This window comes from Etheostoma cragini, chromosome 2 (genome assembly GCF_013103735.1).
Source record: "Etheostoma cragini isolate CJK2018 chromosome 2, CSU_Ecrag_1.0, whole genome shotgun sequence".
Taxonomy (NCBI): domain Eukaryota; kingdom Metazoa; phylum Chordata; class Actinopteri; order Perciformes; family Percidae; genus Etheostoma; species Etheostoma cragini.
The window spans coordinates 23,698,185-23,722,607 of record NC_048408.1 but is presented as its reverse complement, the minus strand read 5'-3'; the positions used below and the strand labels follow the sequence as shown (position 1 = coordinate 23,722,607).

The 24,423-nt window shown below is 40.6% G+C and overlaps 1 protein-coding gene across 3 annotated transcripts in view; it reads right to left on the bottom strand.

The window, feature by feature from the left end:
* Positions 1-2,763: 2,763 nt before the first annotated feature.
* cnnm2b (cyclin and CBS domain divalent metal cation transport mediator 2b) overlaps positions 2,764-24,423 on the bottom strand; it is a 45,226-nt gene continuing 23,566 nt past the window's right edge. Inside the window, exons 2-8 of one of the 3 annotated variants that reach the window (XM_034861364.1) lie at positions 17,878-18,021; positions 15,743-15,880; positions 13,314-13,483; positions 11,699-11,792; positions 10,518-10,580; positions 7,388-7,566; positions 2,764-4,713 (exon numbers count right to left, since the gene is read on the bottom strand). In XM_034861364.1, coding sequence (XP_034717255.1) covers positions 4,432-4,713; positions 7,388-7,566; positions 10,518-10,580; positions 11,699-11,792; positions 13,314-13,483; positions 15,743-15,880; positions 17,878-18,021 — 1,070 coding nt within the window. In that variant the 3' untranslated portion in view covers positions 2,764-4,431. Of the gene's footprint in view, positions 4,714-5,767; positions 6,142-7,387; positions 7,567-10,517; positions 10,581-11,698; positions 11,793-13,313; positions 13,484-15,742; positions 15,881-17,877; positions 18,022-24,423 lie in introns of those variants that run through there. The other 2 variants (XM_034861381.1, XM_034861372.1) reach the window with 2 other exon arrangements.

The following is a 24,423-nucleotide window of genomic DNA, read 5'->3' as shown; positions in this document are numbered from 1 at the left end:
TATCCTGGATATGAACATCTGTTGATCCAGACTGTACCAGACCAAGGAAGGCTGTAGCAGCAAAATCCTGGTGTGTTGCATTGAATAACAGTGCACTTCATTGCTTAGGAACTCAACTTTGAATTTTTAATTCCTATATTTAACCATCTCTGGTGTGAGTATCAATACCAAGTGTGTGTATATTAGTCAGAAGACATATATTTAGGAATCGCCTGTTTTAATTACTAAAGCATACCAAAAAAAATAAGCTTTAGAAATATTTAGTAGGCAAGAGCAGGGATCTTCAACAGCGGGTCTTCAGAATCAAGGCAGCTTGGCCTCCAAATAATTGTTAATTTTTAAGAAAAAGAATTTTGTTTGAAAATTACAACATGAATCCAACATATTAGAAAATATAAACCCCCAGTGCTGACTGGCCTATAGGTAAGACACAGTTAATAAGGATTCACTGTGTCAAAGTATGTGTAACATAAAAACATAACTTCTAAAATAATGCCAACAATTATAAGGCTACTTTAATAGCTCAGTATTCTTTGCACAAAAAAATGTATGTATTAAGGATTTAGGCCATCCTACTCGTTATTGTAGGAGCAGTTTATTATGCAACTTAATTTTAGAAAATATGTGTGGTAGGGGGTTCCTGCTCTGTCTCTCTTTCAGTTAAGGGGTCCTTGGCTTAAAGAACCTTGAAGACCCCTGGGATAGAGCTTTAGATTGAGTACATTGACTTGACATCAACTCTCTGTTTGTTAATCATTCACTTTTTTTATTAAACCACCAGCTGGAGGTGATGGAAACATTTTCGTAAGGTAGAGGAAGCATTGCGGGTACAGTAGCAGCATTGGGATGGACAAAAAGACCAATTAACACAGGCCTGCAAAGCTCTCACATAATGGAAGGATGAAAATATTGTGTTCAGCAGAGGATGGAGTGTGTGAGAGAATTATATAATGTGTGTATAACAGAATATTGAAATAACCCAGTCACAGCTAGCAGATGTGTCCACCAGTGTTTCCTGTTCCTGGACTTTTGTATGGTCATCATGCCTCTTGTTCTCCTGTCAGGCACTAAAGTCTGTGAAGCAGAATGTCCCAAGCACAGTCTTCCATTCTGATCCTCGTTCCTTGCTGTACCTCTGGAGTGATTGTCCCTGCAGAGCAGGAGCGGGCCTGCTGCATAGGAGCACTTTCAAATGAACAAATACCAACAACTGACGCAGCTGCAAACAATGCAGAAGTACTCTCTCTCTCTCTCTCTCTCTCTCTCTCTCTCTCTCTCTCTCTCTCTCTCTCTCTCTCTCTCTCTCTCTCTCTGGTTAACCAACAGAGATGCCCCTCACAGCTAAGCAGATGGAAAGGCTGTTTTTCCATGTGTGCTGATTTCAGGCGCCTTACACACACACACACACACACACACACACACACACACACACACACACACATTAGATTACATGTGGAAACTAACCCTGGCGCCCGCCAGTGGTTACAAACTGCAACTGAATATTAAAAAAATTCAGCTATGGGACACTGTTGGCTTTGAGGTGGCCAGAAAACTGCCAGCATACAGTACACAGAATGTCTACAAAAAGGCCTGGAAGTGCAATCAAAGTAATTGTTTAGCGAAAGAGTTAAAATTCTACACCCCTACAGAAGTGTGTGTAACTTTAGGAAAAAATTCAAGCACACATACAGTATCTTCAAAATCATTCCTGTCTTTATGAGGTAAAACAGTAAGGGCAAGAAGGTACTAAAGCAAAACAAATCTAATGAAATAAAAATAAAAAAGAGTTCAAAGAGTAGTTTAACATTTACACTTATTTGCTTTCTTGTCAAGAGTTAGATAAGAAGATTGAGACCACTTTAATGTCTGTGTGTTAAATATAAAGCAGGAGTTGGGAGATACAAGCTTAGCTTAGCATATACAAACTAAAGATTACTAACTATTAAGAAATAACTTAGCTAGAAATAACTAACTGATAAGAAATAGTTGTACAACACTGTAAAAATCACAATGTTTTATGTGCAGTGTCTTTATCCAGATTTGTTTTGTGTGTGAATTTAACAAACACGATATAACTAGCTAATTATTGAACATTTAAGGTGTTGCAGGCAGGATTGTGAAGATTCAGATTTTAGCCAAAGAATCTGAACATGAATTCTCAGTCCCTCCCCCCCCTTTCTGCCAAAGCCCAAAGATCTCTTAGCCCTCATGTTGTCCTCGGGTCAAATTTGACCCATTTTCAGTTTTTTCATCACAAAAAATGGGCCTTCAAAATAAGATGAAAATATCATCATTAGAAATATCAAACAACTTTGGAAAAAACTTCATAAAAGGTCCCAATACATTAAAAAGTGACAAAAATGTAAAAGAGAGAATGAATGCATGTGTCTGAGGACTGTACCTGTTTCCAGTTTATATGCTAGGCTAAGCTAACAAGCAGCTGACTACCTTTATAATGTAACGTGGAAATGAGAGTGGCATTAATCTTCTTGTCTTAACTGCCAGCAGGAACGCAATATAGCTTGTTTCCAACGATGTTAAACTATTTTTTATTTGTGTGGTCTTGAAATTGAAAAATAAGCATACATAGCTACAGTCTTTCTAAGATAAACTCAATATAAATATCTGTTTTAATAACATTAAACATTGTGAGGAATATTTTAGATTTTGATTTGAATAAACTCAAGAATTGTTAAACATGGATTATAATCTGCATTGTGTGGGGAGCCAAAACAAGTAAAGTCTAGTTTGTTTCACATTCACTGCTGTCAAAAAGTAGCATTTATATGAATTGAACTGCCGGCCTGTGTGTTGTAGACACACACATGCAAAAATAAAAATAAAATAAAAAACAAACGTTCACACACATAAACAGTGGAAAAGCATAGCTGTGTATCATTCATGGACATGTTTAATGTCGAGGTTACTTTTTGTGACGTTGATGATGCTCAACATGTTAGATGAGGTCATTAATACTGTGCAATTATCAAGTTTGATTATGCTTAAAATTGGCAACAAAAAAAGACACATAGCCTCCACATGCATAGGTGCTTTGTTGACACGTCCACCACCTGGTAGACCGCCCCCCCATCCCCCTCCCCACTACATCATGGTGAATGGTCCAGGCATCATTACTCCCACATGAACGTATAGTAGACGTTGTGTTTGAGGTCAAAGGATGCAAAAACATGAAAGAGACCAGGAGAAAGAGAGACTGACTAAGGACAATTTTGCTTGTGGATGGCTGCAGTTTAGCATTTTTCAAAAAACAAATATACATACATACATACAGTACATACATACAAATATATCTGTCAATGTATAATACAGTGATTTTTTTTATCATAATCATCTCTTAAATAAATTTCTGTTCATTGCACTTTGTTAAAATAATTAATTTTATGATTTCTCTTAAAGGCAATAGTGTGATTGTTTAAAGGTGAAAAAGATAGTGTACCATAAGCCTGATTTAGGATAATAGTAAAAATAACAAGATCTGTAATATACATACTGTATCTGTAAAAGACCCTCACCTCCTCATATACATGAATGGATGTTTGTCTCCATATATGTAGCATGTCCTTTTTGATATGACACGTTTGCCCCACGTACACCTTTGTGTACATGCACAGTCGTGTGCTAGTTTATGTCATATCATGTCTCCACGCATACATATATACATACAATATTATAAAATAAATAAATACAGGAAAACATTCTTGGTTCGTGGTTTAACGGATTCTTTCAAAGCGGTTTTTGGTACAGTCTTTGACCAACCGCTCTCTCTGCTTGTTTGGGTTTGAGTCCTCGCTGATGGGATCAACAACGACTGAGCCTCCCTGAAAGACTCACGGGTGGGGAAGCTGCATTTCTGTGCGTGTGTATCTGAGAATGTGACTGTGTTTGAATATGTGTGTATGTGAGCAAAAACAGTCTGTGTCCAGTGTTAGAAGGGGGGACCAAAGTCTTTGGCCTAAGGAGAAAACACAGAGTGTTGTGTTATGTTGTGTGTGTGGTTGTGTTTAGGGGAAAGGGACAGGGTTTGCATGCGCTCTGTCATCCTCTAGTCCAAGTCACAGCTATTAAAGTGTCAGAAAAACAGTCCCAAAAAAGAAGCTCAGTCACAGGTACTGTCCGAGTGCACAGAGGGTGTAGTACAGCAGGGATTCTGACAGCGTTCAGGTTGGGGCGTTCAGGGTGACGCAGCACCTGTCTTCCCCGCTACCCCTCCATGAAAGGGCTCCACTGATTGAGTGACTGAGTGACTGAGTGACTGACCGGGGCTACTGGTTGGAGCAGAACCCTCAGTCCACCGCCTCAGCTTCCCCATTTTCCCTCATCTCCATCTAAGCCACCGCTCCGTGTGTCCATGTGTCCGTGTGTCCGCGAAACAGGGTGGAGGGTCGGGGTCTCCACCGGGCTCGGCGGGGGCTAGATGGGTCCCTCGTTGTGGGCGCTGTGGTTACTCCTGTTGAGGCCCACACAGTTCTGCTGCTGGTTGAGCAGGTAGGAAGTCTCGTTGGCCACGGATACGGACACGGCAGGGGTGGTGACAGAGGTGATGGATGTGGTGGTGACAACAGCGGGGGTCTCCACTCCATCATGCAGCTCCGTCAGCGTGAGCTCGATCTTAGTGAACTCACTGTCTGTCGACTGGGGAGTTTTGTCCATCCGTGATGCCATTACCGCGTTCTGGTACTGTTGGCGTGTTACCTAGGAAACAGAGGATGGAGGCATGAGGAGGTAAATTGTCACAGCAGAGGGTTGGGACTGATTGGGCTGGTCGGGCTGCTGGGTACTTGCAGGTCATCCCAGAGTGACCTGCCTGACAACCCTAGACCTGCAAAATCAGTATCTTTATAAAATGTATTTATCGCTTCTGAAAACATATTTTTCATCCCAAGCCTTTGTTTCATGTGTTCGCATGTGTGTATTTATGTGTGCATGCTGGTTGGTGTATGTGCGTGAAAAAAAACATGTGCAACATGTATGTTTTATAATTTTCTTTTTCCATTTTCTTTTTCCAAATGCCCCAGAGTGACACAACCTATGCTACTTAGGTTAATAGATGTCTACATGAGGAAACATCTTTTAAAATCTTTAAAATCTTAAAAAATGCCTTCATTGAGTGGTTCGGCCATTTGGGGGCAGCAGAACAAAAGACAATATTGACATGTTGTTATCACCTATTTATACATCCAGCACCCGCACTAGCATTCATTTGGAGTCTTATTGCGGGCCACCTGATGAATGTAAGTATTATATTATTACATTTACAATATTCACTCTGTTTTAGCTCAGATTTTGGTCTCCACTAACTCTGGAGGTAAAAATCTGTCTCTTAAGCTGCTAAATCTTCCTCTATGTTTACCAGCTTGGTGCTAACTGTGCTCGCTGTTATACGTGGAGCAGGTAGTATACAATTGTTTCAAGAGCTTTCTCACGGAAAACAGCTGCCTTCTGCGCCTTGAAACAACACTGATGAGATGATAAAGTGAGGCAAAACATCGACGTTTCGGACCATGAAGCCAAAACTGGGAGCTGAAAGACACTAAAACGATCCGTAGACCTGAAGGGACCTGCAGAGTGGGCTTCAAAATCATTTTTATGCTACCCTGACTTGTATTAGGGATTCCCGCTTTTGCCCCCTGATGGCCTGTTCTCGCACTATGTAACTTTGGCGAGCGAGTACAATCTCCCGCGAAGTGCTTAACGCTTTACGGCACTACGACTGATTTTTGTGAAACTGGATAATATTATGATTGAATTGTTTTCTGGTTTTCTCTGATGTCCTCTGGCTGCTCTGCCTCGACTCTCAGTGATTTGGGGAATTTCCTGATGAACAGAAAGCTTTAACTCAGGCTAACCGCTAACTGCTGCTATCTGTTAGCTCGGTTAGCCGTGCTGCCAGGACTGGGAGGTCAGAGCACCGGGGGAGTGTTGATGTTTACACCGCTAGCACAGTAGCTTTGGACCGCTGGGAGGAGGAGGCTTTCAGGCTGGGGCGGGGGGGAATGCTGGCGGCGCCAGTGTAGTGCCAGAACCAGAGCCGGGCAAGCGGGCAACGGAACCCGGGTTCAGCAGCCGCTACGGACATCATGGCAGAGGCGAAGAGACCGAAGAGGACGTTGACGGAGGAAGCTAAGAAGAGAAAAGGAGAGAGTGACCAAGCAAGAGGTCTTCCGGACAAGTGTAAATTTCGGACGGGCTTTTAGTTGTTGGCGAGAGCTTTGCAAAGTAAAACGCTGCAAGACAGACGGCGAGCTGACCATCTTGCTGTTGAACCAGTCAGTAATATTAGCTGGTTTGTTTAGTCTTGTTGTTGCACATTTGTGTTTGGGTTTGTTTGCAAAGTTCTTGACTTGCTAGTTTTTGATCATAAGTAATGTAATCATCAAGTACAATGTTACACAATGTTCCTTTATTATTTTTTTTTATATAAATAAATTTATAAGTGCAGCTTTAAACTTACCTGGTCAGTCTATTTCATTTCTTTTAATAAAACATTGTTGCCAAATTGATAAACAAATAGTAATATTCATTTGGGAATTTAGGATTAAATAAAGGATATAAAATGAGTTGATACATTCTAAAAACTTCATTCTTTCCATAATGAATGATCCTTAATTTGATCAAATTATAGATACAAAAGCTTTTGATTTGTACATCATTTTTTCAATCATTTGTTTTATTGTCCAAGTAGATACCAACTATTAAACCGCTTTGAAATGTGGTCTATGACTCATGAATTGATTTGTTGATTTGTCAGTCTTCACGTGTCAGATCTCTTATTAGACATTTTCTAATGAGCCCCTTTTTAACTGTCTAATTAATGATTTACCAAGTAGCCATGTGCAGCATCTATGTATGAGCCTCAGTTTGCCTTTCTTGCTCATCTGTGTGTTCTCATCAGTGGTGGGAGAAGTATTCAGGTCCTTTACTTAAGTAAAAGTACTATTGCCACTCTGTTACAAGTAAAAGTCCTGCATTGAGTCCTGCATTGTAACTTAAGGTTAAGTATGTGAGTAGTGTCAAGAAAATGTACTTAAGTAAAAGTACTCAATGCTCATATTTCTCAACAATTCTGTCATTCAACTAAGTGTTTAATCAACTAATCAGTTCAGCTAGGCCTGTATATTGCTGGGTAGTTTAATTTATAATAAAACATTGTATTTAATAAACTGCATGTGTTTTGTGAGCAAAAATCTGCTGTCAAATTTATGTAGTGGAGTAAAAATACTATTTTTCACTCTGAAATGTAGTAGGAGTAAAAGTAGAAAGTGTCATCTAGAGAAAAGACTCAAGTAAAGTACAAGTACCTCAAACTTGTACTTTAGTACAGTACTTGAGTAAATGTACTCAGGTACATTCCCCCCCTGGTTCTCACCTTTATAAACTGCAGGTCTGTGCGCGCTCTGACTGAGTAGTCAGGTACGTAGATCTGCAGGAAGGAGTTGAGCTGGTTGTTGCTGCTGCCGAGAGTCGGGGTGATGGCGTCTATACGGTCACTCCTGTTCAGGGAGTCTGAGTGGTTGAGTCCAAACGGACGTGGAGGAGATTTATTTTCTGTAAGGAGGTGATAGAGGAGGAGAATACAGTCAGACTCATAATCAGTAGTAGCCTAATCCAAAAGTATCTCAGAAAAAAAATCCGACCTTTTAGCTTATTAGAGATTGTTTTCTTGTTTCATTGACTGTGTTTCTTTCAGAACCAGAACTTGTTAAGACATGCAGAAACAAAACAACACCCAAAACTACATTTGTACTGCAACAAAGACCATGTGTCGCAGTCTACTCTCTGCAAGAACTTATTATAGGCAAGGCAAGGCAAGGCATTATAAGGGAATCCGATTCCTCACACACTTCACATGCTGGGCTGTCATATTTTCTGTATTCCTGTTGTTGTCTGTGTCTCTGGGGCAGTCATATCAGAGAGCAGAATTTGAGAACAAGGAGAGGACTGTACAGGGTTAACGTGACCTCATTTGGCTGCAAGAACTGGCAGCGCTCATTTTTAGCCGCACCAGCAGGATGGCTCTGGATGGCCAGTCCACCACTTTGGTCCAGACCGAAATAACTCATCCACTATCGGATGAATTTCCATGGAATATGGTACAGATAGCTGTGGTGCGCAGCCCCGATGATGAGTCCTAATGGCTTTGGTGATCCTCTTTTCTTTTTTTTCTAGCGCCTCCATGAGGTTCACTTTGTGGCTTTGCAATTACAATTCTTCACAAGAACTACATGGTTGGCATTCTATAACCATTCCCCCACAGTATAAAATCACAGTATAGTTATCATTTTTGGGGCATTTTTTGGCCTTTCTTTGACAGGACAGCTGAAGACGTGACAGGGGAGAGAGAGGGGGAAAGACATGCAGCAAAGGGCCGCAGGTCGGAGTCGAACCCATGGCCCGCTGCGTCAAGGAGTAAATCTCTATGTATGTAGCTCTACCAACAGAGTTATCTGGTCACCCCCGCAGAAGGAATTCTAATAACTTTGGTGATGCTCTGACTTTTCTTCTAAATCATCAGGTCAAAATCATCAAGTCAAAAAATGTCAATTTGTTCAATACTTTGCTTTATGCGTGATGTTTTCCCCTCAGCCACAGCTGTACTTTGTTTAGTGCTAGCTGTAGATTCTGTTGTTAATAAACAGAGGTGCCGGTCAGCAATCACTTGTCTTTCACATCCCTGCTGCTCTGAAACTTGGTATTCATCAATGTTTTTGTCTGGTTATGTGTGGTTAGGTGCTCTACGAAATCATAGCCTGTATCTGTTAAAGTTTTATTGCGTATCTTTTAGATATCATTGAACGTCCGTTACATTCAAGCCATTTCCAAATGGGTTGCTTTGAAGCTAATTAAGACTATCAGCTCCATACAACTCTCTTTGTATTTCTCAGTATGGATATGATCAGGAGATTGTGTCCTCCTCTGACTTTCCCGTGCAGAAGCTCGAGTGGAGATAATTACCTCTTTTGAAGAGTCCATTATTTTTTTTTAATCCTCCATGTTCTCCTTGGGTACTAGCAACTGTGTGGAGGATGGGTGGGGGCGGCGCGTGACCACGGAAGGCTTGTATCAAGTGGATGCGCGGACAGTTTTGTTGTCATTACTTAGAATTCCTCGTGGTGGCGACAGAAACTATAGCTTTCATCATCACAGTAGCAAGTCCACTACATCATCTATTTAGACATATTGTCCTGCTCTTACTCACAATTTTATTGAGCTGCTCAAGAGCTTCAGCAGCACCAAAGTGTATTAGTGACATTTTTCAGTGTTTAAGTTTTAAACATAAGTACGGATGCTTGTTGTGATGTATGGAAATCTAATTTCTACATAACGCTTTAGGTGAGGGGAGTTTTTCATACAGCAGGTATTGAGTCAGTGGTCTCCAGTGATGCTGCTTCCATCAATGTGCTACCACATAGACGTGTTCTGTTTTTTTTTCTTGTTTTTTTTTAATTAAAGCCAGATTATGTTTTCCACTTCTTAAAGAAGCCTAGTGAAAATCACACACAACAAAGTGGAAACGGCTTGGCCAACGCTAATGCTACTACGCGACTGGAATGTATGTAATCCCATGTTGGAGTGTGTGTGTGTGTGTGTGTGTGTGTGTGTGTGTGTGTGCGTGTGCATGTGCGTGTGCGTGTGTGTGTGTGTGTGGACCAAGCGCAGTGGGCCAAAGACCTGGCATGTGAACTCTTGCGGATTAGTACTCCACTTTCTAGGGGCCGCAGGGACCAGGTCAAAACGAAAAGACAAAGGTGTGTTAAGGAGACACACATAATGCATTTACGTAAATGCAGACACACACTCAAACGCAGAGGGGCGCCAAACTGGGTGGAAATAAAACGCTTTTAGAGGTGCACTGCAGGTCACTGCTGAGGAGAGGAAGAGAATGTTTTTGTTCAACTGCATTTCCGGATCCATGTGGGTGTGTTTGTGTTTGTGGCAGCATGTCTGTAGTTATGTGCGGAGTGTGTGAGGTTTGTGTACATGTGTCTGTGCATGTGAACATATGTGTGTACGTGCACGTCTTTGTATGTGCTCTCAGCGGTGTCCGGCAGGGGGCTGTAACTGTAGGTCTTGTTTATGTAGTCAGAGGGTTAAAGGTTAGGGGCGAGAGGGGGCGGAGCCTGGGTCCGCTCTGGGGCCTCCAGTCTCTAACACCATTCAGCCACTTGACTAATGGCTCAGGGGATGAGGGTGTTAAGTCTCAATCCAAATCGGGTTTCCTCTCTCCTGCTTTCTCTTTCACTTATTAACGCATGAATATAAAGTGCATGTTGCATTCAGGTACAAACAGACTTTGAGGCATCAACCCCTTTTATTGGTCACAAAAACATACTCGACAATGAGGATCAAAACGTGTATGTTTACACAAAGCATGCAGGGTTAACTTTGAAAACAATCTCAGTTTTCAGCACAAACGTTATTATTTTTCAAACTCTTACATCTTATTAGTCGACGGGATGGTATTAGTATGGTGTCATAAAAGGAAAAGGCAACAGTACCTGGAGATCCTGCTAATGATTCAGCCCTACTGACCACAAATGTACGAGACAGGGACAGAGGCACTGGGTGGGTGGGACAGAAGGAAGATACCAGATATGGAAAAAAAAGGAGAAGAAAGAGGAGAGTCTGTCAAAGTATAGACATAATCAGTGCACATACACACATATAGTAAACCTGGATTACATCTGGTAGAGAAGCACCAGCAACACGTGTCTTTTCCTAAAAATATTTGATTTCAGAGCGCCTGCACACATGATCATTCTACTATTTCACCAGTAGGTGTCTCTCAGATCTCACCCCCAATGGGAATCAGAAAAGTTGAAAAGGGCTGAGAATAGTACTGTAGTTTATGAATGAACTGAGAGGATCACTAGGTGACGCTTTCTCATGATGTCACTGCAGTATTTATAAACATTCATCAAAGGGAATGTAGGCTTTTAATCACAGAAGGTCCCGAACTGATCCGTACTTTGCCGGCTTGGTGACACAAAGAACAACATGATGTATGGTGAAGGCAAATTGCGTTTATTGCTGCTAAAATTATTTCCAACATCTGCCCAGCAAGCAATTTGTACTGATCTTGAAGTTTGAACAAAGAAATAGGTACACTATGTGAGTGTTTCAATACTAGCGTTGATAAAATACCAGAGTTCCAATACCAAAACAGTCCTTTTTTTAATTATACTTTAAGGAATGTCAACATTCCAACAAAACCATTTTTTTTATTCAACACAAGGAGGAAAGTTCTCAAATGTTAAACTTTATCACAAGCACAAACAGAAACAGCTGTACAATGACTTTGCTGAAACATGGTCCAGTCAAAAATTGGCAAAAGAAATTGTCTGAGCAAAGAATAAATAGAAAGTAGTATTTTGATACGGTGCTATGAATATATTTCAGTCAACACCAGAAAAAGCAGTAAGGTTTGGTGCCCAAGCTCTTTGTGATTTCTTTTTATTGGAGCTACAGTAGAGTCCAATATGAATGGCCCAGATCTTCATAAAAACGAGAAAACCTGCATGCAAAGCTGCATTACATATAGTTTACTAAAAATTAATTAACGTTACAACACAACGGGGGATTTACGGAACATTGAACTGACAAAAATCTTTGTTAAAACACTCTGAGAAAGTGTACTGGACTTTGGACCGAACCCAGATGGGCTGGTTAGAGGTCTTACCTGGCGAGGCTGTCAGAGCCAACATCCCATAGAAGGAGAACGGCCCCGCTTCAAACTTCATCCCCTCTTTTCCTGCCTCCACCTCCACTTTCCCCTGTGATGGAAAGACCCAGTGGCGACAAAGAGTTCAGCAAACTACGCTTGTCCACATGTTAAACCAAGAATAATAATAATGATTATTACACTTCTTTTATTTTTAGTTAACTCTCAATTGCACATTTTCAGTTTGGAGCATTAGGGCCTTGTGTTAATTACCCTTTCTATCTAGGATTTCTGCTACAGCTTTATAGTTACTGTACACTTTTACCCTCTCCAAAATCTGCTAGTTTTACCTACTCAGATATATATATTCTTCCAGCCCCCCACCACCCCTTTCCTTTACTTTAATTGCAAATGATTCATAACAAACCAATAATTGCCCATAGGGTATGTAATATGTCTATACGTCAGTGGCCTGCATAAAACTATGTCCTCCTTCCTACGTGTCTGTGTTGGCCTACTATTTTCTTCCCCCTTGTCCCCCTATACTTGAAATACTACTACTCATGAAATGCGCTATGTGCAAGACGATTTATTATTACGTTGGTTGCTACAACAAACTCTTAATGCTTCGGCTTGTGACACAGTGACAGTGATAACTACCTATGACTACCTATGCACCTATGACGGATGCTCTACTGTCTGAAATTTGGTTCATTTATAACACAAAAACACAGAATTGCATATATTTCACTTTCTATTTGTGGTGTTTCTAATTAGAACTAATTTATGACGTATGACCCCTGTGTGGGACAAACCTGCAGTACAGCTCTCAGGCCAGATCCACACGTACCAAAACAATCTTTTTTTCCTCACATCTTCGCTTGCATGGTATCAAGAATATTTGTGTCCAAACGGATCCATTTGTGTATGACTCAATGCACTACTTCAGACCTATAGGTGGCGCTGTTTCTGCTACAGAAATTCACCAACAAATGGAGAAGAAGAGGTGAAGCATGCGCTTAAAGCTTGTGCGTATTATACAAACTGACAGTATATAAGTTTTTCCCTAGTAACCCTAAAAGGCTCAATATCTTCTCCAGCAGGAACACAAGCATGTAGTCCGCCATTGTTGTTGTTATGAGACGTCATTGCGTAATAAGAGGTTGAAAGCTAGAGGTCGGGGGGTGCGGTGATGACATCAACCATGCCAAAGTATGCGGCTTTGCCGTCCAAAAGAAGTCGTTTTTGAATGTTTTCACCCTGGGACCAGTTTAAAAAAATTAAAAAAAAAAGGTTTTCAGGCAGTGCGTTTAAAGGATTAGTTTCTACGATCGGTCAAAACGATTTGAACGTTTGCACCAAAAAGTGTTTCCGTGTGGATGGCCCCTTACATGAATGGCTATACTTTAATAAACTGCGGGAACAAGGAAGACAATAGCTTTTAGTACTAACAGCAGCATGTCCCTGTCTTCAATGTGTTTAGTTAGTAATGTATAGTGTAGTTTGGTTAGGGTAGGAATACTTTCTAAACAAATGAGATATTGGTCTTTAGTGCTGTAAATTCATGTTGTGTTGTAAATCGGGGGTCATTGACAATAAGTCTTTCACTTTACATCTCATTGTGCCCACATACCTGCATTATGAGGATGAAATAATCCACGGGCTTGTTCCTGTGGAAGAGGTAGTGCTCCGGTGCCCGCTTGTTCTTCTCATCATATTTCAGCTCCTGGATGACGTTGGGGTGTTTCAGCAAGCGCAGAAGAATCTTTTCTGACATCTGCACCGGTGCGAATGGCTCTACCTCTGAAGAACCAATGAGAGACAGGGAGGGAGACGGTAAGGAATTTGAAGGCAAAGCAAGGCAGCTTTTTTTGTATAGCACATTTCGGCAACAGGGCAGTTCAAAGTGCTTTACATAAAACATTAAAGAGCAAAATTATAGCAGATGAAATATGAGATTTTAGGACAATGAATTTTGGGACGATGTATAAACTGTTGCTCTACACATATAACTCTCCCACAATCCTTGCTGTTCCCATGCGTGTTACTTTTGAAATCTCTTTAGGATTTTTTAAAGCAAATATTATAGCCCAGCACACATACACATGGGGCTGATATCAATATCAACATTTAAAAGTTTAAAATGTTTAGTAGCACGGTGGCCCAACGGTTAGCACTGTTCCCCCCCCTCTCTCCCGAGCTGATGTGTGGTGAGCGTCTGGCGTCGTAAGGCTACCGTGCATCACCCAGGTGGGTGCTACACCTTGGTGGTGGTAGAGAGTAGTCCTTCCCCCTGAAGGGCTTTGGGTGTCTATGATACAGAGCTATAGAAATGTATTCAATTATTATTAAAAAAGTCTGTGATATATTGGCTCATAGTATTTATATTAACAGTACACAGCAAATTATTTTTTTTGTCAGAAATTAGATATTTTTAGAGCCAGTTGGATGATAAAGAAATTTGATAATGTCACCTTTCACAGTAACTGTGATGAACATTTGATCATTTTATTGACTTGAACATCAAAATTGACAAAAACTGGCCTATTGCAAAAATTACTCTTACAAACTCATTTGTTCTTAAGTGGCCCTTTGCACCATTTAGGTGAATTTGTGGCATTCACCAATTTTCTTGTTCTTAGAACTTTTCTCTTAGGTACAAACAAAATTCCCAAGTTCGTGTACAAACAGTTTGACTCTCTCGACAAGAGAAAAACAAGCTCATTTTACTTTAACAAAGCCTTCAGGCGTGCCCCGGTAGTCCACCAGGTGCTGTGGGCCTCCCCTTTTCTTTCCCCTCTCCTCTCTGTCACTGTCTCACTAAAATGAAAATTCTTTTTACACTTCTGTGTCACGAGCAGAGCCAAACAAGTAGCCTTTTATAGCGATATCAGAGATGTTGATTGTGCTAATGATGAAAATCTCATGAATGCACACTTCCTCGTGAACAGGCAATCTACAACATTGTGCAGTTAAGATAGTTTGGTGAATCTGATTTTAAACTATCACACAAAAAATTACGACAAGTTGAGAAATTAGTTTCTACGTATTGTAATTTCACGATTGTTGTTCTATTCTACTCGTATGTCTATATGATACCTAGTCCATGTCTGTCCATCGAGGAAGAGGGATCCCTCGTCTGCTGCTCTTCTTTTTGTCCAATAAACAGGTTTTTATTTGTGGCTTTGTTTTTCTCCATCTGTCTTAGCGAACTAACATACAAACCAAAAACTCATTTATAACTTATAACAGTCATTTATGACACTATATACAGATTGTGACTGATCTGCTTCAACCACCTAATGGGCCAATCAGCTCCTTCGACTACTGAGCGGCGGTGATATGTGTCAGCTGGCTGCTGGCTCCACCACCAGGAACTAAACTCCCTAATAGCCTTTAGAGGAACTTAGTCAACGCTTAGCTGCTAGGTCAAAGTTCTGAAGCAAATCCAACTGCAATGAAGCATATTCAACTGCTGCGGCTGCTGTAGTATCTGCAGCCTTGTTCTGAAATCCATTTCCCAAGAGAAAGCGGGTGAAATATTTCACATTTTACACTAAGTATGTCAACTTCTGTGAGAACCCCCATCATAGACCAAAAATGCTGTGTGTGATGTCACTGAGGAACGCGTGTAAGCAAACAGGGTGGTGTTTTTAAAGCTGTGAGCTAAGATCCCAACATGTAACCTCCAGTGCATGAAACGCAAGCAAATAGACGCCTGCGTTTTTTTTTTGATCTGTACGCAGTCTGCACAGACATCCCGTGCTGCGCTCCCGAGAGGCCTTCCACCTCTTCACACACAACAAACACACACACATACACGCACAAGCAAACCAACACACTTGTTGTGAGTCCTCTCACAACTCATTCCCTCAAACACACCAACAACAGATACTCATTCTACACACATACTCACTCCTCCCTACACCCACTTGCCCCAAAACTCAAAGCCCGTACGGGCACATGCACACACAAACAACTCACACATACACACACACTTTCCCCACAGTGAGGGGTTGAGGGCACACTGGGGGAAGTCAGGCAGCAACGCAGCCCACTTGCCTGTTGCTAGGAAACGCAGGGTAGCCAGCAGAAGCTGAGGTGATATTTTAACCTTCATTTCATTGTCGGTAGGCTTGAAGGCCGAGAAATCCTGCTTTCTTTCCCGATGGGTGATTTTCTTCTTCGTCTTGTTGTCAGCTGAGGAGGGAGAATGAAAAGTGGAGCGTAAGACACAATGCAACAGTAAAAGGTCGATCCACGCCACTCCACAGATAGTGAGCTCGTCCTCCGGGGTCATAGGGTGACTAAACTTAAGTTACCCAAAGCTTATTGCTTTTTCCGGAAATGTAGCAGTGGTGTTCTTCTCAGAACTAAAAGAGAGCTATAGGGGGCTACATTGTTAGCTTACCACATTCTTAGAATTACTTAAAGCCATATGTATTAGGGCAACAAATAGACTGGCACGTACTCCATGTCTGCAGGCATTTACCATCAGAGATATAGCAGTATAGTCAGCTCATGGTTTGATATGGTACACTTTATTAAGTAGTTGATAAATAAGCAAATTAAAATAAATGAATTCTTCCCTGGGAAATTATGTTAAAAAAACTCTCACCATTGTTACTTGTTTAGGTTTAGGTGTCCACACAAATAAGCGAATCTAATCTAATCTTAAATGACAAAAATAAAGCAATTCTTTATCTACATAGAACTGAAGAGTACTATCCCCTAAAACACCTCAGCTGCCCACAAACCTTAATTTAAACATTTTAACACAAACTGATTTTCCATATTTGGATTGGGATGAAAGCATTTTTAAAGCTGATATGATCTTTTTTTTATAAGCATTGAGTCTAAATGTGATGGGAAAGGTTCTTCCTCGTTTTAGCGTCTTTCACCTCATTGTTGTGGTTTTTCCTGTTGAAACCATATTGTTTTGTTTCACTCTCTGCAATCTCATCCTGGTTGTTTCCAGATGCGGCAGGCAGCTGTTTTCAACAACAAATCTATGAAAACCAACAGTAAACTACCTGCTCAGTGCCAAATGGCAGAGAGTTAAAGTTGCTAGCTGGTGAACATTTATTAGCTAAAAAGACAGATATTTTCTCAAGAGTTGATGGAGAGCAGACCAGAGCTACAAAAAGAGATAATGTTGGAGAACATTTGTCAGGACACAAACACAACTCCAAATCAATGCTAATGTCTGACAGTTCAATGTTAACTGAGGACAGTTAAAGCTTTAGTGCGTAACTTTTTGATATTAATGAAGGTCTGTTACATTCAAGCCATTGCCAAATGAGTTGCTCTAAAACTAATTAAGAAAGTTTCACCTTCACACAACGCTCTCTGCATTTCTCATTATGGCTATGTTCAGAAGATTGTGTCCTCCTTGGCTACTAGCAACTGTATGGCGGAGGGGTGGGGGTGGTGGGCAGTCATCGAAGAGTTGTATCATGTGGATGTGCTTGCAGTTCTCTTGTCATTACTAAGAATTCCTCATAGGGGAGACAGAAACAACGCACTATAGCTTTAAAGTAACATTGTTTGCTTTTGCTGACTTTGGGCATCTGTTGTAAAGTCAAGGTTGACGTTAATCATGTTTTGTTAGTAGTTATGGCTAATGCCTTAGCAATCAGTTTCTGTTTACAACTCCAGCAGACATGGAGCAACACCAACATTAATTTGCTAAATGCTCCATTATGTTCACCAGCTAGTTGCGCCCTGTGTCTGACTGCATTTTGGTGCTGAGCAGGTAGTGTAGTGTGGAAACTGTGTCTATGAAAACCAAAATACCGCCCTGAAAGAAGCTAAAACACTCCATAAAGCAGAGAAAAACTACAGGATCAGTTGACAGTTATCTGTGGGTTCATCACTACAAACAACAACTGTCACATTACATGTAGTCATTGAAATCAATTTTCAGCTCCTCAATGCCTTTTGTCCCATTTTTGCATTATGATATCTTGTGCCATGGACATAAAACATTTGTCAAAGCCTAGCAATGCTGTGTTTATTTGAAAGCCCTTGCAAATAAATGAAAAAACGCATATATAGACATATTTGCTGCATGAGTTAGACCAACATGAAGTTGGTTTCAATGGACACGTTAGACTGATGCTCTTACTGTGACAGGCTGGAGATACCTTGAGTTCTTACAGTCTAAGGAGATATGAGCTTCCAGAAGGGCAACCTACTGTATAAGTCAGTCTCGTCCAGGATCTCTGACTTGATGATTTCTTCAATTACGTCCTCCAGGGTGACAATACCCAGAACTTCATAGAAAGGGTCTCCCTCACCCTCATTGTTCACCCTCTGAACTATGGCCAGGTGGGATTTTCCTAGCAAACACACACACACACACACACACACACACACACATATACACAGATACACAAAAAGGTTATAACGTTAGGGCCATGTAATGATCAAGGGAGTTATAGGTCAGGCAGTGATAGAGATACAACGGAGCAAACAGAGCAGTGCTATTTCTACTTTGGTCCAATTTATCATGTAACAATTTCACATGTATGATAGATACATGTGGTATACATGGTATTTTACACTTTTAAATAGGAACAATAAATCACTCATGTCAGATAGTGTTGTGAATGTCATAATCCTGAGGCTTCAGTATTGCAGCAGTGTGACCAGAACTTTGACCAGTCCAGATCAGTGACACCAGGAGATCTGAAGGACTATCTGTTATCCTTATCAGTTAAATGACCAAGGATGCAGGGCAATGGTAGACCAAGTGTTAACATTTCCAGCAGGAACTCAAACAGCCAGCCAGACAGACAGTCCTACATTTCATCACGAGTCCCCTTAGCCCTCCCTCCCTCCACATCTGTGTTCCCAGGACCCTCCCGTGAGCTGTACCAACGGAAAAAAATAGAAAAGAAGCAAACTGCAGTGTATGCAGAGAATACTGTCAAGCAAAATGCTAAACAAATTCTTTGCCTTTTCTCAGCTTGTGATCATTTAAAAGGAATTTTCCAGAGGCCCAGGCTAATATTAGCCCCTGCAAAATGAAGTTTCCATTCCGCCCCGGCGATATTCTCACTGAGCAAAGGAACAGACCGGGCGAAGCCTCCGCTGTGTGATCAGATTGTCTCCAAATGGGCCATTTGCATGCAGTTACACCTTGGCGTAAATAATTGAGGACGTCAGTGTGCTTACGTGTACATGTGCATACACGTGTGTCAGAGTGCATGAGTGTATGGGTGCACGAGTGTCTGTGTGTGTGCGTGTGTGTGTTTATTTCACAGGTACATTACTGAGTCAGTGCTCACATGCTGTTTCAGCTAATGTTGCTGAAACAGCTTTGGTGCAGGCAAGCACCTACTGAGAGGACTGATCACCAAGAGTTTTATAGCACTGCAGCTCTCTGTTTTCCTTGTGACAGCACACTGATGTGCAGTGTACAGAGCCTGAGAATGTGAGCATTAGATGCAGAATTGATGCATCAAGAAATATTCTCAGGTTACACCAAATAGGCGTGCAGGGTAAGATCCCCAGAGAGTGGTATTAATAATGTAAAAAACAGAAATCCATCATAACAAAGACTCTGCAAATGACAGGCAATATTTAATCTCTTATTTTCAAAGTGTCCATTAACAGTAGAGTCTTTCCGTTAAGATGTCAATTAAAATAAGAGCATGTTGCTTTATCACTGAGGGTTGGGTTGAACTAGGACAGGCACAAAAAGAGCCTCAGTGGGTTAAAGCAATCAGGTCTCAGAAGTCTTTGAGCAACCAATTACTCTAAACTGCTCGAGAGGGAAAGGCAAATGGAGTGGCCAGCAAAACACAGTACAGTCAAACAGATCAATGCTCACTTCCTTCTCTTTAATGGCACCCACTCCACCCATGTCAGGTTTATAAACACAGCTTCCAGATTTAGGTTTCCAAGCAATGAATGTCGACCCTAATGTCACTTTAATCTTAAATGGGTGAATGACACATGAAGATTGAGGAAATATGCCAGTAAAGTGAGATAATTAACTTTAAAATTATTCGTTTCGGTAGAGCGTGCACCCCATGTAGGCTCAGTCCTTGTCAGCAGCCAGGGTTCGATTCCGACCTGAGGCCCTTTGCTGCGTGTCATGTCCCATCTCTCTCCCCATTTCCTGTCTCTCTTAAGCTGTTCTAACAAAGGAAAACACCCTGAAGCGAACATTATTTATTTCAGAGCAAATCAACTTGTTTTAGGGTTTGTTTTGTACAAAGTAACATCTCAGCTTGCTGTATTTGTTTCTTATGATTTAAAGGAATAGTTTAAAATGTTGGGAAATACACTTATTATCTTTCTTAGTTAGATGAGAAGTTCTACTCAACCCTCATGTCTGTACGGTAAATTTACAGCTATTGTCGACAACCTGTTAGCTTAGCTTAGTACAAATACTGGAAATAGAGAAATAACTTAATATAGATATAATATAACATATTATATCTTGTTTTTTTATTCTGTGAAAGAAACCAAGTGTAAAAAGAAGATGTTGTGGTTACATGGGAAAGGGGGTATTTCTTGGCCAGGACCAGTAACTTCTTGGAGTCCTGAAATCTTTAACTTCTGCACTATATAGACCAATTAATGTAGGTACAATGTATACAAAATTATTTGTATAGTATTTTACTAAATATCTTCATAGAGGCTTATGTTTCAAACTCAATACAAAAAAACATCTCAAAACTTAATAGTAGTTTACAACGAACCAAATGTAACTAATTGTATGTAAAACAAAAATGAGAAAAGAAAGGAAACAAAAGCATAACAAAAGAGGAATGGGAGAATCTATGTGAGCTACAATGCAAAACTTCAAATTCAGACACTTTTCATCACCTCCTTCAACAGCGGAGTTTACTCACAGTGGGTCAACTATTAGAGATGGAGATGGAGAACAGAGGACGCATTGGTCCCTAGCTACAAGAAAAGAAAAGAATGACACACAGGATAAAAATGAATGGGAAGCTATTCAGTAGACATGACAGGAAGACATGAAAAGCATGTTTATGCAAAATTTAAGAGTGTTTTTACTGGAGTCTGTCCAATAGGCTATAATGTAAGTTGAAAGACATTTCATAAATTCCATGGATGAGACAGCAAAGGGAAAACCATACACCCACCGTCCCCTTTATTCTATTCTATATATTTTCTATGGAAATCGTTAGGCTTGATATTTAACTAGTGCCATGTATTAAGCAAATATTTTGCCACGCTGGAGCCGTTTTACTTTGATTTATGACCAAATACCTGCAGAACTAATGACATTCCCATCAGCCTAAGCTGTACTTTGTGTTAAGCGTTGCTTATAGGGGTGGGAATCACCAGACGCCTCCTGATACAATATCATCACAATACTCATACCACAATACAATGTCATTGTGATTTTAAACATGTATTGAACACCACAAGCCTACCAACTGATGGTAGTTTCCATGTTTTATGTAAACAAAGATCTAAAAGTTGCCACTTTACGAGCACTGTACCCATGTAAACTCCTCTGCTGGTGTTCTCTAAACTCTATCTAAAGTCTGCTTTTGTCTCAGTCAATTTCACACACACACACACACACACACACACACACACACACACTTCTGCACACGTTTTGCACAGTAGCCTTCACTCCAAATCGTTTTGTCTCAAAGTCCCACAAGATGAATGCATACTTTCCAGTTTCCCACAAAGACAAAATACCACACAAGCGACAACAAAAATGCAGCTTCTGTCTTCCATAAATATATATTACAGCCTGTTTATTCATAGCTACTTAGCTGCTGTTATGGCAGTGGGTTTTGTGAGGGGGGACTGGAGTTGGAGTGGGGAGGCTGACCCTCTGGACCCTCTAGAGCCTGAAAGTTGGCAGCAGGCCACAGGGAGAGCGTGTCCTTGCTAGGACCAGTCGTCTGGGGTCCTAAAAGCCACAACTGCTGCCTGACATCTGGGGCTGTCTAGGCTGAGGATAGATGCATGCTGGGTAGTCCAGCACATAGTCACACTGCACACATGAGTAGGAGGTCAATTCACTTCCAATTTCATCCGTTAGGGAAGCATGTTGTCTTTGGTCAAAAACAGAAATGCTTTACTCATTAAAAGGCTCACGTTTGTGATTTCTAAAACAGTTCTGAGAATAATGGTTGTGTAATTAGATCTGTAAATGGCATTTTCAGTTTACACTTATGTGATTTGGTGATGCAAAACACACACACACACACACACACACACACACACACACATACACACAAGGAGGATTATTTTGTTTCCCCAAACAACCAAGCAGCAGATGACTCAGGTACCTGTAAATGCCTAATGTCACTGAGGAGAGAAACCCTGGCTCTGAGGATGAAGGATTGAAGATGCACAGCAAAAGAGCTAGTCCACAAGGCCATAGCCAGGATTTTAGAAATGACTGAGGTCAGCCCCTATTAGTTGTAAAGACATGCTGGTGGCACTACTTAAGAAAGGGGATAAGCACCAAATTAAATAGACATCCTCCCCTGGGGGCCGTGAATGTCTACAAAATGTGTTTGAAATCTATGTTCTTTTTGTTGAGCTTTTTGTTGGGTCTTTAAAAGATCCCAAATTGTTTTTAATTTAGACAATGTAAACTACACTTCTGGTTAACTAATTTCCAGAAGAAAAAAAAAAAAACTGGACCTGTGCCCCCAATGATTGCTAGCTCTGCTACTCCAATGTCGGAGGCATACTCTCTGAAGTACAGGTTGATTCATTATATGTCACACAATTCTTGCAAAAGGAATAACCAGGGCATCACAAATGATTTGTTTAAAGTATAAATACACTTAACTTTTAAATACCAGTGAACTAAAGTGTCTGTCCCCAAAGTAATAAATACTGTGGAAAATACTCAGCTGAGGGTACAAAAGTTCAAGCAGCAATATTTGCACTGGGCTCATTTTATGTTGCAGATTGACAAAGACCCACATTAAAAACTCTTGATAGCTGCAATCAATCTAACAACCAACCAACCAACCAACCAACCTACCTATCTATCTATCTATCTAGCATCCATCTATAGAGAGGGAAACTGTCTTTGATCATGCTGTAATGAAAGCCCATTTGACCAGAAACATGTTATTAGGTTAACTTGAGTTGATCATGCTGAATGATTTATCAATGTAACCTTTGACACAGTGAATCATGGGTGTCACCTGGATGTCATCAGATGGTTCTCACCTCTGGCTGGTGTGACCTTTGTCTTGAGAACAAATACACACACTGAAAGAAACAACCCCAGAGGGGAAGGACCAGGCCGATGTATAAAACGAGAGCACCTTTCCATCATTGTGCATATTAAAAATAAAATGTTGTCTTGTTTACCATGCTCTGAGCAATACAAGTGTGACAGTACTGTAAGACAGCTTTGTCTTGTTCCTCATTAACAGAGTGGGACTGCAAAATTGCCATGACACAATCACAATACAAAGCTAAGCCTGAGAACCTTCACTTTGGCCTACATGGACCAAGCCGTGTGCTCTTTTCCACCATTCCCAGCTTATTTATGGAATGCAGCTTTGTCATATTTTTCCATAGCGCAATTTCCCCCTATAAATAGGCATGTAAGGCTTGGAGAGATAGGACGGGAGTATGAGGGGTCAGTATCAGTTGTGGCCACTCACCATTGCCCCCCCCTGTCTTGCTCTACCCCTATTTTTCCAAATATTTGAGTACTGACAAATATAGTGCAATGTTAGGGTGATGGGAACCCATTAGAAATCTTTCTTCTAAATCACTGGAGGTATCCAGTAAACAATTCTAGCCATTCTGACCCATTTTTCCATTGACATGTACATCAACTTCACCCAGATGCTGGTGACATGTTGACTATTTAAAGCTTCTTTATTTTCATAAACATTAAGTCTGAATACATATTCTGTGTCTTATCTGTATTATCTGGAGACATAAGTGAAGTGTGTGTCTCTGTCTGTCTGTATGTTTGTGTTTATAAGCGTCTGTATTTCCTTGTCTGCAAATATTATATATAAAACAGAGAATTCAAATTATATTCATATAAATAAGGAAACAAATAAACAATATTCAGTCACTTAGAGGGGAAAGTACAGCTGCTGCTGCTGTTGAGAGGCTCTTTAAAATTCAGAGGAAAAAGTATAAGTGACATCCCTCAAAGAATTAGACTACAACAGGGATTCATTGGTTCCCTCTTATACCTGTCATTAGGACTTTATGCTGTGTGAGAAAGTGTTGACATTGTTACCTCTAGAGACTAAAAAGCTTAAAGAAAAAGCCCAAACTTTGCTTGAAGAGCAGAGCTTAGGAAAGGCTTGTGTTTACCTGGCCAACTACTTCAAGAACTTGTTAAGATACAGGAAGCTAATATGTTAACAAGCTAATTCCAATACTAGCTAACACTACTTTTTCTATTAAGATTATTTTTTGGGCATTTACTTCAATAGACAGTGATAGTGGATGGACAGGATAGGTTTGTGATTTTCTAGCTACATGAGGGACCGACGACAAGACGTCACACACTCCAAGATCAAGTACACATATGTCTAGAAAACGGATGTCCACCAGTAACAAGCACTCCAAGTTGCTGTTGCACTGATTTGCAACAATAAAACTAGAAAGAAAAAGACAAGAGTGGTTACTGGGTTTGTTATTTTCACACATGTGTAACGACCTTAGAGACCACACCGGTGGACTCAAATGCACGACTTATAAAACAGTAAAAGTTTAACACATTGTTTACTTGGCAAACGTTT